The sequence below is a fragment of the Prionailurus viverrinus genome, chromosome A3, assembly GCF_022837055.1.
Source record: "Prionailurus viverrinus isolate Anna chromosome A3, UM_Priviv_1.0, whole genome shotgun sequence".
NCBI lineage: Eukaryota > Metazoa > Chordata > Mammalia > Carnivora > Felidae > Prionailurus > Prionailurus viverrinus.
The window spans coordinates 69,865,772-69,882,714 of NC_062563.1; the positions used below are offsets into that span (position 1 = coordinate 69,865,772).

Genomic DNA, 16,943 nt, shown 5'->3' on the forward strand with positions numbered 1-16,943 from the left:
TAGTTCTAGCAACCCTGTCTTACTCTGAGGGTGTGATGACTGCAGAAAGCCTGATCCTCAATTCTGGATTCCACCTAGTGAGCATTCAAGTGGAAACACGGCTGGGGTATTTAATGCAGCACGTCATGACCTGACGAAGCTTTGGAGACATATCCAAAGGTCTACTTTTACTCAGGACCATTCCCAAAGTCAGTATTGCCCTGAGCTGCTGGAATCCAGATGAGGCCTTGAAACCTTTCCAACAGGAGAAGCCAAATATCAAAATATATACTGTGCCACTGGAGTGAAGAAACCAAGCAAAATGTATTCTTTATTTTCTGCTACATATTCCATCTGTTTCTCTCCCTAAAGGGTCATATGTTATATATTTATAAGAAGTATTCACACCTACACGAACAGTTTCCTCTGTCCCCGTCAAATGCAGCCTCCTCCTTGCTTGCGACCCATTTTTTTTTTAAACATCCTTCTGTATCAGCTCATCCTTTTATGAAACTTGTTTCATTCTGAAATCATTTCAAGTTAAGAAACGCCTTTGTACCTTCCTATCTCACCAAATCCTGGGGAGATTAAGCCTCAGGCTCTACAGGCCATTTTCTGAGAGATGTGAATTTAGATCATTAGGGTCATTAAAATCATACACTCCATAATACCCAGAGCTAACAGATCATCCTTGTACTTTATGCTGCTGTAGAATGCTACCAGAGAAGTAACAATGTCTAACAGCACTGAGCTGCAGAGGAGACCATAATTCCTCCCCATAAAAGAATCCTACACTTTTTAATTGCAATAGTAAATCTCATTAAAGACACAGAATGCTTTGTTCAGGGAAGGAAAAGGGATCACTGGTAAAGGTACATTTTCTTCACAGTAATATTTTTTTGCTTTATGACCAGAATTATTTCTAAATGCAAGCACAACGTTATTTTTATCATGACCTTTTTCTGGACTCTGCACATTTCCCTTGAGCTTTCTATCCCTTCTCTACAAATACAAGGGGCCCATGGTCTTTACTATTAATCTCATAGTGACTTTTCATGATCTGGGCTTCATGCATTCTCTTGTGTTACCCCCTTGTGTTTTCCAAAAAACATTCAAATACTGCGGTGCTAATCTCTGACTTCATTTTTTCTCTGTGTGTGTACTTTCTGCCTCTACAACTATATATAGAGAAAACTGAGATATAATCAATGTAATGAAACACTCAGTGCACCTTCACTGGTCAGCACAATTCTGAACCTTACCTGCTCATTTCCCATAACATACACTGTCATTCTGATTCAAGCAGAAGAACCTTGGTAAATATTTTGCCTGATTTCATTATCAAAGGTTAAATTATTATATTTGAGAAACTTAGGCTGTCATAGAAAAATCACAGAAAATCCCCATCTCTCTTTCATAATTGGTACCTTTTTTATAACAGAACTGGAAGTTAATGACAGCATGCACCTCAGACAGCTATGAATTGTTAACCCATCTTTAGAAGCAGCAACTGAACAGTTGAAGGGAGTAGCAGGTTTCCTGCCAGAGAATGCTCAAATTTAATATAAGAATCAAGAGTGAGATGAAAATGGGGAAAAAAATCTGCAGTGTTAACTGCCAGTCACTACTAACTTCTATAGGAATTTTGCATCTGGGAAATTTGAACAGCATTTACACTGAATCAACCCCTCTTGGAAAGGAATTGTGGGTACAAATAATAATATGAGCTTGGAGTTAGACCTACATTCATACTTGTCTGTGTAAATTATTAGCCATTTTAGACCAAAGAAGTTATGTAACTGCCCATACCTAAGTCTTTTCATTTGTAAATTGAAAATATTAAGATTTTTTTGAAGTTTGAAAAAGTAAGGTTTATAAAATATAAACAGTATGCATATACCTGTTAATTATGTCATTAACATTAAAATACACTGGTGTGATCTACATAAAAGTATTTTGTAGTCCTTATGCACCAGCTATGTATATCCACAGAAACAGAGCATATAAACAACTTGCCTGATCCAACCATTTCCTTCCAAATTCAATCACAATTATATTCTTTTAAAATAAAATATCTAATTCGCAAAGTCTAACTACTTTTGATCTTATATTCTTTTAAAATAAAATATCTATTTTTGCAAAGTCTGAACTATACCTTCTTTATTAAAAATTTTTTTTCTTAATATTTTTTTTTTTGAGAGAGAGAGAGAGAGAGAGAGAGAGAGAGAGAGAGAGAGACAGCGCAAGCGAGGGGCAGAGAGAGAAGGAGACACAGAATCTGAAGCAGGCTCCAGGCTCTGAGCTATTAGCACAGAACCTGACATGGGGCTCGAACTCACAGACCATGAGATCATGACCTGAGCCAAAGTCAGAGGCTCAACTGACTAAGCCACCCAGGTGCCCCTGATACACCTTCTTTAAAAACCTACTGATGACAGTCTCTTCAACAAACGGTACTGGGAAAACTGGATGGCTACATGCAATAGAATGAAACTGGACCACTCTTTTACACCATACACAAAAATAAATGCAAAGTGGATGAAAAACTTAAATGTGAGACAGAAAACCATCAAAATCGTAGTGAACACAGGAAGTAACCTCTTTGACCTGAGCCATAGCAACTTCTTACTAGACATGTCTCTGAAGGCAAGGGAAACAAAAGCAAAAATGAAGTATTGGGACCTCATCAAGATAAAAAGTTTCTGTTTCTGCAAAGGAAACAATTAACAAAACTAAAAGGCAACCTATGTAATGGGAGAAGATATTTGCAGATGACGTATCTGATAAAGGTTTAGTATCCCAAGTATGTAAAGAACTTATAAAACTCAGGACTCAAAAACCAAAAAATCCAGTTAAAAAATGGGCAGAAGCCATGGATAGATATTTTTCCAAAAAAGACATACAGAAGGCTAACAGACACATGAAAAGATGCTCAACATCTCTCATCATCAGGGAAGTATAAATCAAAACTACAATGAGATATCACCTCACACCAGTCAGAATGGCTCAAATTAACAACACAGGAAACAACAGGTGTTGGTGAGGATGTGGAGAAAGGGGAACCCTCTTACCTTTTTGGTGGGAATGCAAACTAGTGCAGCCACTCTGGAAAACAGTTAGAAACAGAACTACCCTATGCTCCAGCAGTTGCATTACTAGGTATTTACCCAAAGGATACAAAAATGCTGATTTGAAGGGATACATGCACCCTGATATTTATAGCAGCATTATCAATAATAGCCAAATTATGGAAAGAGCCGCCCAAATGTTGAGTGACTGATGAATGGATAAAGAAGATATACACAATGAAATATTACTTATCCATAAAAAATGAAATCTTGCCATTTGCAACAATGTGGACAGAACTAAAGAGTATTATGCTAAGCGAACTCAGTCAGAGGAAGACAAATACCATAGATTTCACTCATATGTAGAATTTAAGAAACAAAACAAACATAGGGGAAAAAAGGAGCAAACCAAAAAACAGACTCTTAACTATGGAGAAGAAACTGAGGGTTGCTGGAGGGTAAGTGAGTGGGGGATGTAATAAATGATGCAAGGAGTACATGCATTGTGATGAGCACTGGGTATTGTATGTAAGTGATGAATCCCTAAATTCTACACCTGAAACTGATATCACTTTGCATGTTAACTAACTGGAATTTAAATAAAAATTTGGAGACAGAAAAAACAAAAAACAAAAAAATTAAAAAAATAAAAACATTCCCATGATAATCTGATTCTATAAAGTTGGAGAATTATTTAACATTTTACTCTATTCACATATCTTCTTGATTAATAAATGGCTACTAAATTATTTACTGTTGATACTTATTTAGTATTAAACAGGATTCTGAGAATTCACCATCATTAATCTTCGTTTTGTTCAAAGGGTTTTCAGTGCATCAGTTCTGGGGAGGTAAAAACCATTTAAAAAAAGTAAATCTAAACCTCAAGTTTCAAAAATGCATACCTCAGATTCAGACAGTCTCCCTACCCTATCCTGGACCCTGCATGTGCTGTGTTGCCCTAGCTGGAAAGAAAAGTGAGAAACCTGAGCACAATACACTCCGAGAGAATGAGAAAATTATTCAGATACAGACCCTAGTCATAGAGCTCTTCGAAATTTCATGTAGTAGAAGTTGCAACCACTGTAATCCCTTAAGGATAGTTAACCACGGTGACTGGCGGACCTTCTTTCAATGGAGCCCTAGTCTAGTTGGCCAATGGTAGGATATCACAGTATTAGCCCAGTAATGCAAACATCAAAGACCACCTCTATATTTATATAAGCCCAGCACTGATGAGCAATGACATCAGAGCCAAGGGAAAGCCTACCCAGTCAGAACACTAAGTGAGCTAGAAAAATTACAGAGCACCAGCAGTAGGAAAAATTCACCTGGGCCTTCCTTCTTGACTTCTGGTATAAAACTGACACCATTTACAAAAAGTAAAGAGCTATTCAGAGTCATGAATCATTTACCTGCTCAACAATACAGGGTACTAATCTGGATCATTCAAATACAATAATGTTCTATACCACTGTTTTGGGGGTTTTCTCCTCACTTGATTTTCTTATGCAGATAAAGCTTAAAAATGTCATTTCACTGCTCAATTGTAATACGAAAAGACCAATGTATTTTAGGTATTTACTTTTATGATGTCTATTACCAACAAGAACAAAGATACATTTATATGACATAGAAGACAATATTTCTATTTTAAAGTACGTTTCTCTGTCATATATGATGCTTTCCTTTCTGTTTTTTATTGCATTTTCTGATCAGCGTGAACAATATCTTAATTCCTTTGGTTTAATCTAAGATAAGTCTGACCCTGTTTCCCCATAGATAATTTTTCTATGGCATTATCTGTAAATACTGCTTATGCATTGCTTTAAACAACTTAAAGGATGCCATGTAGAAATGCTTGAATGATCCAAGGTCAGTAAGATTCACCATACAGTGAGGATCTGGTTGTGGACAGAGCTAATTGCTAAATTTTATTCATCCCTAAATGGTACTGGCAACAAATCAGCTCACAGCTTAATACTACTGGCAGCTCTAAATGGGACAGAAACAATGTGACTTTGATCCAGCTATTTTTATATGTGTTATGATTCACTTCCAGTAGATATGATATTGATGCTCAAATACTGGATATTGGATTCTCTTGACAAACAACAAAAAAAGTGAGAAACAAAGCTGAAGGTATTTTTAAATGTCATGGTAACAAGTCACAGTCAAATCTAGTTTCAGTGAACATTTCTAATTCTCATACAAAAGATATAAAAAATTCCTATCAGAAAGATTTTCTTCTGGCAAATTTAGAATTCTGAATAGTCTTCTAATGGCAGAGACCATACCCTCCTAGCACCAAAATAATAGCACTATGATGTATTATTCCCTTATGGTAACAGACACCATTGAAGCTGAAGTGTAATTTAGCACACAATTCTGCACTAATGTAATGTGACAATGTTATTATGTTCACTATTTTCCATGTGATCATAGCCATATTCATCTTCTCCAGTCTGACATTAAATTAGCTAATAAAGTTATATTCTATTCTGTACCACAGGGTGAAAGCAGTGAAAGGATTACTGTATAGCATAAGGGTTTGATGGTGGTATGTATATGTGTGTGTGTGTGTGTGTGTGTGTGTGTTTGTGCACAAGCATGAATAGGTGATATGTTGGTTCTATATAGTGACTGTAATGTAAACTCCTGGCAGAGACCTGGCACATAGCAGGCACTCAGTAAGTGGTTACATGGAAGAAAAAGCTGACAAAAAGCTACAATATATGGTACATTAGAAAAATGGTTACTCTAAGATTTCAGAATAGGGGAAAGCTAAAGCTCAGATAGGAGGACTATCAAAGTTTCCATGGGATGAAACAGTTAAGTAGAGATTGAAAATCAAATTATATTTCTTCGAGCAGATATATAGTAAAAGGAATTCATTCCAGGTGGAATGAGAGCATTCCCCAGGAGGATAAATTAGCATAAGCAATGGTGAGGAAATTGGGAAAGTGTAATGTTGTTCAGAAAGCCATAAGTAAGTTAATTGGCAGTAACATGCCATATGGACAAGGTTCTGCAATAGATAAGGATGAAAATGAAAGCTAGGGTCAGACCACAGAGGTTCATGAACTCCAACTCCAAACTGATGAATTTGGAGAGTATTGTTAACTACTGAGTATATATTGGAAATCTTCATGCAAGATTCATGCATCTAGTCAACACAGACGTAGTAAGTTGCCATTGTTACCAATTATATACATTATGATGTATAAAACACTGGGCTTATGAGTGGAAAAAAAAAAGAATATTGCCTGGGAAAAGCACGTGGTCTTACAATATAGTCTTACAGGGAGATAAGACCAAACCTAAATAATATAAGGCCAGAAAGTGATGGCTGATAAAATACCATCAACAAAGCACTACAGCAGTCAGAGGAGGAAAAATATTGCCTCTGATTAGGAAAATCAGGAAGAGCTGGTGATATTAAACTAGGGAGAATAGGAATAAAGAACAAAATTAATAAGGAAGCATAGGATGGATTGGAAGAGAAAGGGATAAGAAATGGGAAACTTAACCAGAAAATTACTACAAAAAGCCAAAAAATATAGTATTGATATGGAAGAATCAGGTTGAGCCCACTACACTACACTACCCTACACATGTACACATAGCAATTACTTTTCTCAATGAGTAGGCCATTTGTGTGGCAATCTTCCAGGGGAAAAAAAGGGTTTCACAAACATATATTTCTTTCAAAGTAGCCTTTGGCATCACTTTGCATAAGTGCCTCTTTTTTGAAAGATTCCTTTAAGTTCATTAATTAGTACGATTTACCCAAGATTATACATACAAGCTAAAAAGTATTCCCATCTTTCCATTGTTAATTATATCTCCAGGCTAACATAAATAAAATTTTCTAGTTACTTTAACCCATTCTATGAAATTTATCAGAGAGATGATAGTCAGAAGGTCTATTTTGGACACAGTGTGTCTTATTTGTGTTCTTTCCCCCTTTTAAAAGCTTTATTTCTATTTTCCTTTTTTTTTGTTGTTTTTGTTTGGTTGGTTTTCTGTAGAGTTGAAGGCTGCTGTCACAGAGTTTATGGATAAATACCTAAACTACAGATGGAAATTTCTTTAAGAAATGAAATGTCCTAAATAGCTTTATTTTTTTAAAAAAAATCAAACTATACAGGAAAGGAGTTTGTTAAAATCCCAGGAATTACATTAATTCTGTTTGTGTAACTCACAGAAAAACAGGGAGATGCAGAAATAATGTTCATTTTGATGAACATAACAATTGAAGAAAATATGGCATGCTACTCTTATTGCCCTATCAATTGCATGTCTTCAAAGTACTTTAAAAAAAAAGACAAGAGGCCCCAAATGGAGTCGTTTATGCTAAACCCCACATTCCCAAACCAAGATTTAATTTAATTACAGTTTCAGCCATCCCAGAAACAGAATCTTAATTCAGTCAATCAGGACTATCCTGATCATCAATATTTAGGTAATCTGCTTCATAGATCCCTGTCATTCCCTAAAGAAAGGTAACTTTTCAATAACCAACATGCTTTTTTTTTTCTTTTTTGCCAGAATTACTTCCTTGTCCCTGCTCTCTTCTGCCCACAATTCTTTCATTTTATACAGATCCTTGGAGCTCCTTTCTATCTTCTAGATTGGATGCTGCCCAATTTGAATCTATTTTTCCTTAAATAAACTCTTAAATTTTTTAGGATGCTTCAGTTTACCTTTTAATAAAGGTAATGGTGACTAGTGTTCCTTCTACAAATTAAAGTTGATATGCAAATAAGATTTTCTTTTAAATGTTGATTTATACGTACATATCCTCACCACCAAAACTCCATGCACAAACCAGGAAAGCATTTCACATTTCCAAAAATCCCATTAAGAGGTAATGATTTAATCAAAATGTATGTATTCTGAGAGCCCTCCAAAGTCATTTTAATGCTGATCTGTGCAAGAGGCATATCAGGAGACACATTTATTGAATGACATTTACCTTATTTACAAGAAAATAACAAATAGCCTTATCATTATCATCACCACCACTATCACTCAAGAGCAGCATTCAAATAATTTTCTGTAAAATGATGTGAAGACAGCATGATACTTAGGGTAGGATCTTCATGTTCTGTTAGGAAATGTCTAGCAAATACATAGAGAAAATTATATTCTTCAAATTTAACTGGTATATGAGAATACACAATCTGACACAACCAAATGGCAACTATTTTGTAAAACATGGAAACTAGATTAAGTTTGGCAGAGAAAGTTCTTTAGCAAAATGAAAAACATTTTTATGCAATAAAAGCTATCTCAGCTACCACATGTAGTCATACATATGTCAGGATCATATTCAGGATTAAAGATTTACCATAATAAAATCATAACAAATTATCAGTCTTCTGGTTGTCCTTGAAAATAAATTTACATTATCTTCTATGGGGCAGGAGCAAATGCAGGAAGTTATAATTCTGCACACATATGTACATATATTTATCAAAAGTATATAAAAGTTTTATATTTGCTTTGCTTTAGGTACATATAAGTACATAAATTATTCATTGAGTCTTCATTTAAGGTCGTTTATAGAACTCCAAATATGGTTATTTTGTGTGTGTGTATGTACGTGTGTGTGTGTGTGTGTGTGTGTGTGTGCAAATGTATGATGGATACATGTTCATTGCTTCAAGTTTGGTGTAATTTATGGAAGATGTCACTGGTAGGATGGAGACAAAATACTTCCCCATCTACGGTGGTGTGATATTTACACTTCTCTTCCAAGTACTATTTTACTTTGTAATAATTGTTTATTATTCCTATACTTAATTTCTGAATAGAAAATCTGAAAATAGCTGCTGAGTTGTACCATATCACTAAACTCAGTTTCAGGGAATATTTTAGTTTGACCTCATCTTCAATATTGCAATACATATGTGTACTGACATAAATAGAGTTTCAAACAGAGAAAGATCAAAGGCAAAAACTCCAGTCTTTAAATCCATACCCAAGCCCAGCCTTTGCCTACAAGCCCAAATCTTCAATCATCGCATCCCCCATCCCATCATCCTAGAGTTTTTTCTTAACTGTCGCTTTTATGATATAAATCATTCATTCTATTTTGCAAGCAGGAGGCTTAGTCAGAAAAGTTTTCTCAGTATAGTGAAATTTATTGTTTTGTAGAAAATGCTTTTTATAATTTTGATGAAGTGCTGTAAGGCACAATCTAATTGAGAATTAAGAAACAGGACTTCATCCTATACACCAGTTAATTCAGTCTTAAAATTCTCACTGAAGTCACACCATTAGATATTCCATGATATCATGTGAATGCTGAGTTTCTTAGTCATGCTATAAACAATACAATTGTGAGACTAAAGGAAAAAAAGTCCACAGGTGCTTAAAGTATAAGAGAGACCACTTGAAGGACAATGTTTAAACATACTGTTTTTAAAATAAAAGGCAGATACTGCTTTAAGAAAGATATAGAAAGAGAAACATAATGAGATGTGTCACCTTTCATGAAAATTACAGCCCTCAACATATAATCTTCTGGAATTAAAGATTATTTAATATAAAGTAGTAAGGAGTCTCTTTCAAAAACTAGAAGAGGATTGTCATATGTAGGAAATGAAAAAAAAGATTTTTGACAAGGTGACCATTAGCAATTAAAAAACATTACAGTAAACGCTTACAAACTAAAGGCTCACCAGCATCACAGCATTTAGCTAAAGGCATCCTTGATTAATACTTTATTTTTTTCAAAAATGCTCTTTCTGTAAAACCAACTGCTTCTCATTATGACAGTTTGACTTACACATAATATAAAGACTCACAGTAACTGGAAGCAATGATGACTATCTGAATCCGTACTCAGAGGGGTACTTACGGTCATTGCAGAGTGGACCACTGAAGGAAGTCATACTACAGTCACAGCTGAAGCCATCCCATTGCTGCAAGCACACACCTTGATTGGAACAGGAGTCCTCTTGGCAGGTTGTGCTGGGTCCTGCAAAAATAATCCAAAAGAAACTTGGGTTCTTTAAAAAAATCCACAAATGTTTTATACATGAGCTAGGTCACATATAGTAGTTGCCAACACCTCAAATTACATGACCAAACCAGTTTTGAAAGTTCTAGTTCACACACCTGAATTAGGAACAGAGAAGCTGTAATATGAAGGTTTTCTGAAGTTTCAAATATAGAACAAAATACATTATAATAGTAAACTAAACCAACAAATAGTAAAAGCAAGCACATAGCTTCTAGTATGATCATGGTCGCAAGTAATCTCATTCCATCATCAGTAATTCTCTATCACCATTTGTATTTTAGAAAAATGCATGGATCTCCTTAACTTCTGACCAATGAATAGAGACACCATGAGAAATGGAGATTAGAGCTTTATGAAATTGAGATAAAGATTGGCAAAATAACTGAAGAGAGTTATGCAAAAATGCCCTAGAAGCTTCCAGAAGTTTCCCTGCACAAGCTATGGATAAAGTTATGGTTGTTGGGTGTTTTGGATAGGTATGTTGGCAAGTATCAATTCACATGCTTTAACAATTTCATGCAGTTAAACATAAAATGAAAAAAGTCTGTAGAAATGACATGCCCCCATTTAACGTACAAGTAAAAAGAATTCTAGGCTATTTCTAAAGAATCATAACTAGAACACTGGAAAACAAAGAACTAAAAAAAAAAGATGATCAAAGCACTAGAGGCAATCACTATACAAACATATTCAAGACTGAAAGCCTTTATGCAGACTATGCTACAAGATGAGGCTTCTTGCACAATGTTCAAGAAGGGGAGAAATTAAATCTGAACCCAAACAACAGTCACTGAAAGATGTAAAGAAAATGTCATTTTGGGGTTTCCACCGTGTATTGCGGGGTTTCAGTCTTGTTTTTTACACACAGGGCTATCTACCTTGCAAGTCAGCTTTCATCAATGCAACTTTGTCAGCAAAATAAAAAAAAAAAGCAAAATATATTAAATGTTAGTAAGCAATACCAAAATGGGGCAAACACAGAACGTTCAGATTCAAAAAGCATGCTGCTATAAAGGGGGAGAAAAAATGCTATGTAGAGCAAACAAATTAATACTAACAGCCATAAATCTTAAGAGAAGCCAAAAATGAGAAAGCAGTAATTTATTAGAATTTTACTGTATATGTATATATAATGGTTAGTTGAGCTGATGACATGTAATGAAAGAAATTAAAAGAGCTTCTGTATTTTTTTCCTCTCTTGGATAGATATGAATGCGTTACCAAAGGAATTGCATTGCTTATTTGGAAAACGTGGCACCATTTGTCATGCGCATATACAGTGTAGACTATGGTCATTAGCAGACCAATGATCCCTTTCCATTTCTTTTTCCCCTCTGCATCTTTTTATCTTGCAATTGCAATTAAGGCTTAAGACTGTAATGCCAGCCATTCATTGCCAACAGCTGGACTTCAGAGTGACACCAAACTATCAAAATGTACTATATATATATTATTTGGGTGGCTGAGAGAACTAAGGGATAGAAAAAGCAAACTGCAGTCTAATTCCTCTTACAAAAAATCCCTTTACAAGATTTCAGTGTTCTTACCAGGCTGGGCATAAACTACTTAAGGATCTCAGAGTTATGTCAGTATTTTCTCCATCTTCATAATTCCCTTCAACTCTTCTAAACTGCTCTAGGAATATTTATTACAATAGAACCCCACTAATAGGAACTGTCTTAGTGAATGGTCAAAACAGAATGCAGTCAATCTAAACAGCTTTAGAGTAGAAAACTAAAGATGTTTTCTAGTAAACACTATTTTAGAGGTTTTATGAAAATACGGAAATGATACCAGGTCAATTAACACTGAAAGCCTTTGAGGTAACTGCTTTAGTGAATAAATGAGAATTACCTGTAATTAGCCTTTGTGTAAATTGACATTTTCATGAAATGTCTTTCTAAACATGCTCATTACAAAAGTATTTCTGTTATAATTTTCTCAGTATTCTTCATAGAAAGTTATTGAATTTAGCCTAACCTATGTGAATGTTCACAAATTAAGAAACCATAACACTGTAAGAACTAATTATATAACAACAACAACAACAATAGGTATACTAATAGTAATAAAACTAATAGATGTTATCAATAATAATAATAATAATAATAATATTATTATTAATTTCTCAGACCTGGAAGCCCTGAACAGATGTAATAGTTTTTATCACTTAGTTCATCAAAGAACTAAGAACCACTAAATTGCTTAGTTTTTGTTGTGTTTACAATCTATGAGAGGCAAGTGGTCTAATGATCTTTATCCCATGGAGTTAGAGACTGAAAGTAATTATTGTTTGTTTAAAACAAACAGGGGTTCCTGGGTGGCTCAGTTGGTTGAGTGTCCAACTTCAGCTCAGATAACGATCTCACGGTTCATGAGTTCAAGCTCTGCATCGGGCTTGCTGTTCTCAGCACAGAGTCTGCTTTGGATCCTATGTCCTCCTCACTCTCTGCCCCTACCCCACTTGTGTACACTCTCTCTCTCTTTCAAAAATAAATTAACATTAGGAAAAAAAAAAAAACAACAACTCTTAAAGCAATACTCCTTCTCACATTCCCTCCTGGGATAAGCCTGGGAGCAGGGAGTGGTGCTGGCCCACTGCGGGTCAGGTGCTGTTTCATTAATTCATAGCAGCTCCCTGACTTGCCCAGCACAAGGTAAGAGCAGCAATAGGAACTGATGAAGAGCTAGATTATTGTGTTCACTTTTGCTCTTGTAAAAATCATCAGAAATACAATTGCAAAATAATACCAAATTCTAAAAAGGGTAAAACTGCACTCCTAAAAATGAATCTGCCCATATTGTGGAGCTGCAACTCAGCGTACCTGCCAAACTTTATGTGCGCAGAGAGACATGCTTTATTATTCTTATTTTTCATTATCACAACCGTCTTTTTTTTTTAATGTTCATTTATTTTTGAGAGAGAGACAGAGTATGAGCAGGGGAGGAACAGAGAGAGAGGGAGACACAGAATCCGAAGCAGGCTCCAGGCTCTGAGCTGTCAGCACAGAGCCCCATATGGGGCTCGAACTCATGGACCAGACCATGAGACCATGACCTGAGCCAAAGTCGGTCTCAACCAACTGAGCCACCCAGGCACCCCACAACAGTCTTTTTATACTCAGGTCTTATAAAAGAATGCATGCCTCTGTATGACAAGACATGTTTTTCAAAATACTCACCTTCTAGAATATTTAAATATGGACAGGCATTTACACAAGACAAAGCCCTGAATTTATTTTTTCCTTGAGTTATATAATGTTCCTTTTATTTTGTCACTGAATAAAATTGGGAACAAACCACAAGGACATGTGTATTAAGTGGTTAAGTAAAAGGATATGTGTGAAAAGGAAGAGAAGTGAAGGTAAAACTAAAATCTCTGGAAACCAAAGAAACAAGAGACGAAAGTGTTTTGATGCCTGGACTTTCAAGTATGGCAAACTTGGGTTCAAAGCTTCCATCAACCATGAACGAGCTGTGTGATCTTAAGGTCACCGTACGTCTGTGAGGCTCAATTTACTCATCTAAAAAACGTCAGTGCTACCTAATTTACAGAGTTTTAAGGATGCAATGAAATAGCAGATGTAAACTTACTGTCACTAGTGCCAAGTCAATGATAGCTTTAATAAGTATTTCTGTGGCTTATAACAGTTCTGGGACTGAATTTAGATGCTATGCAAAGAGTGTCTGAATTAAAAAAAGATTTTCACTGACTTTACGTATGAAAGTTATCTTACCTTAGTTTTAGTACTGAGCTTATCTGAGCCTGATTATTGGTGGGTTACCAGTCTCTATTTTCTCTTAGGTAGGTAGGAAAATGCCACCTAGCAGTAGTTTTCAAAGTTTGGTCCTTGGAACAACAGCATCAGCATCATTTTAGCAACAGGTTAGAAATGTAAATTCTAGGATCCTGCTGAATCAGCAATCTTGGGGGTAATGTTCTGGAATTTGTGTTTTAACAATTCTCCAGGTGATTCTGATACTGGCTAAAGTTTGAGAAACATTCATCTAAAGGGACTTGGAAAAGGCAAGCTTCCTCCCCCAGCTAGTGTGCTATATAAATAAAAGCAGCTATGACCCAATGAAATTAGTTAAAAATGGAAGGCAGCAAGTGGTTATTAGGAAAGACCAAGAACTTTTTATATGAAAGGGACTTAGAGATTTGTGGGTCTTGTCAGGTAGGAATGATGGAAAATCTTCAAAGATATTTGGTTATTCACAAATTTATACCACTTCTATTAATATGAAAGTTCAGTGATTCCAATGTGATTTGGATTTAAAGTTCTATAACACAACTATCTTTACAGAGGTAATTCATCAAGCATCTAGAATTTGATCACTATTTCTAAAAATATATGTATATCATCAATTACACATATGACAGGTTTATCTAAGATTATTCCTAGGAACTTCATAGGATAGAAATAATCATAAATTAAAAGTTCTTAATCTTGGTGTTGGAATGAAAAAATCAGGGAAGTGTTAAGGTAGAAAGGCAAGGGCATGGTAACATTCTAAGAATAAAGAAAAAGGGGGTAAAAAGAGGGTAAGAATTATTAAAGCTCAGATTATAAGCATCACATATAAGGTAAGGAAGGAACCAATGTCATAATCTACTAAATGATTTCAAATGTTCAAATAGTACTCTGCTTATTAGATTATGTTAGGAAATAAAACCAAATATCATTTCCACAAATATCTTTTCTCAGTCCACCTTTCCTCTCATTAGTTTTCCCTTATACCAACCCACTCATATCATGTATGTGTCAGTGGTAGGGGGTCATATGTGTGTGTTTGGATTTCTATCTTGTGGGTGTTTAGCTGTGAACGTGTCTGTCTGCTCCCAACATCTCTTTGTAGGTGAGAAGTCACTTGCCAAGCAACTTTGTAAAAAGGCCTATTTTTGAAAAAAAAATTTTTTTCAGGAGTTTGTAGTACTTTTTTTTTAATGTATATATTCTCACTGATTAGATCACCTCCAAGAATCAAAGTTATGACCTACATACATGTATCTACCCACTAGAAAGAATTTATTCACTTAACAATCTTGCTTCCTTTGGTAAATGGAGAAAACACAATTTCCCTTTGTTTTACAAGACCGTGTAACACCAAAATTTGAAATAAAAAAAATAAATATAGCAATAACATTAATGAAAATTTCAGTGAAGTCTTCTATTAAATAACATTATCTTCCAGAAGGATTAAAACACAGTTTGAATTTCACCTGACTTTTCAGGGAAATATATACAGCAGAGAGAAAAAAAGTGTATTTAAAAAAAATCTCCATGTACTTAGGTAATTGCTAAATCTAATGGCATTATTTTGGCCGAGAAGAATGATTCATAATCTGGGGGATAGGAATTCACATGTCTTTCTTTGCTTCTTCCATATGAAATTTCCTTATGAATCTAAAATTTTCAAAATAGCCCAAACTGTTTTCAACATTAAAGGAGAACCAGCAATACATTCAGAGCCCCCAAATTCTGGATAATGTGATTAAATTACATTTATGGAGGGAGAATTGGCTCACATAATCTGAGGTGTTGAAGTGAAAATTATCTAAAATGAAAGTAGCGATCTAAAAGTACTCCCACAGATCTTCATCTGATAGAGAGCACAGAAAAACAGAAAGATACTTGAGCACATTTCTCAAGTATGGAATATTAATCCTGGGTAATAGAAGAAAACAATTTTTGCTAAAACAAACTGATGATATACAGCAGAAACTCTTGCTACCAGGTAGATACAAATCAAATAGTGATTTGACAATGGGTATCTGAACTTTATAGTCTTGTAGCTTGCTGAATGTAGATTTGAAAAAAAAAAAAGGCAGTCTCAAGTTGGTTGACACTCGCTGCAGTAAATATATATTTTTTAGTCTACACAGGGTAACTATTTAATGTCTTTAAAGCAGGCATTGCAAAAATGATTAACCCACCAATTAGGCAAACTATAGAATTCACAGGAGCAGAAAATAACAAGATCCATGCACAGAGCTCCCATCTTATATAAGGCATTAACGTAGGTTTGCAAACAGCCCAGAAAATGTAGGATTTATGGGCTGAAAAGTGAAAAACACAAATAAGGATTTCTAAGCCCTAAGGGCTGGGGGGGAGGGGGTTGAACAGTTGGCAGAAATAAATTTTGCTGCCTAGAGAGAATTGTTCTTATTTACGGTTGGAATTAGAATTACTTAGAATTTCATAACAAAGATCTAGTACCTTCACATCCTCTCTCAATCTGTCCATTGCAGAAAAGAGCATCTGAGATGAGGTCTGGAAGTCGTCCATTTAAATCAACTGAGGCCAGGCAGCCTTGAAAACCCTCCTTGGCATGGACGAGTTTCGGCAAAGATTTGTAGGTTTCTTTAGCCACTCCTCCTATATATAAGTCACCTGTGGGAAAAGCAAAGTTTTGGTCACAAAAGTAACTTGTCATTGTTTTAAACATACAGGAGGATAGGAAAAAAAAATAGTTTGGTTTATTCTTCATTGAATTAATAAAAAAGTCAATTATAATTAGATATTTTCCTAAAAGTATACAACAATAGAAGCGCTTGAGTAACATACCAGCATTCAAAGATAGTTTTCCACAGAGAATTGAATGAGCTCAATACAGTATGGCCAAGTGGAAGGAATATGGGCCATCGGGTTGCATATTCTTGTACTAAAATCCAAGCCTGGTTATTTACCAAGCCTGGTTATTCTGCAACTTTTAATGTTTGTTTGTTTGTTTGTTTTAGTTTGTTTTGTTTGTAGTTTCTCTGATCATTAGAAACCCCATTTCTAAAATAGAAATGATAAAAATCTGTCCTATAGGTTTTTATGAGAATTAACTGAGATAAAATATAGAAAGTATCCACC

At 35.1% G+C, this 16,943-nt stretch overlaps 1 protein-coding gene across 19 annotated transcripts in view; it reads right to left on the reverse strand.

The window, feature by feature from the left end:
- NRXN1 (neurexin 1) overlaps positions 1-16,943 on the reverse strand; it is a 1,136,768-nt gene that overhangs the window by 542,489 nt on the left and 577,336 nt on the right. For 18 of the 19 annotated variants that reach the window (XM_047854354.1, XM_047854351.1, XM_047854348.1 and 15 more), the window contains 2 exons: positions 16,302-16,475; positions 9,916-10,035 (listed from right to left, as the gene is read on the reverse strand). In XM_047854354.1, the coding sequence (XP_047710310.1) occupies positions 9,916-10,035; positions 16,302-16,475 (294 nt within the window). Of the gene's footprint in view, positions 1-9,915; positions 10,036-10,958; positions 10,986-16,301; positions 16,476-16,943 lie in introns of all 19 variants that reach the window. The other variant, XM_047854347.1, reaches the window with a different exon arrangement.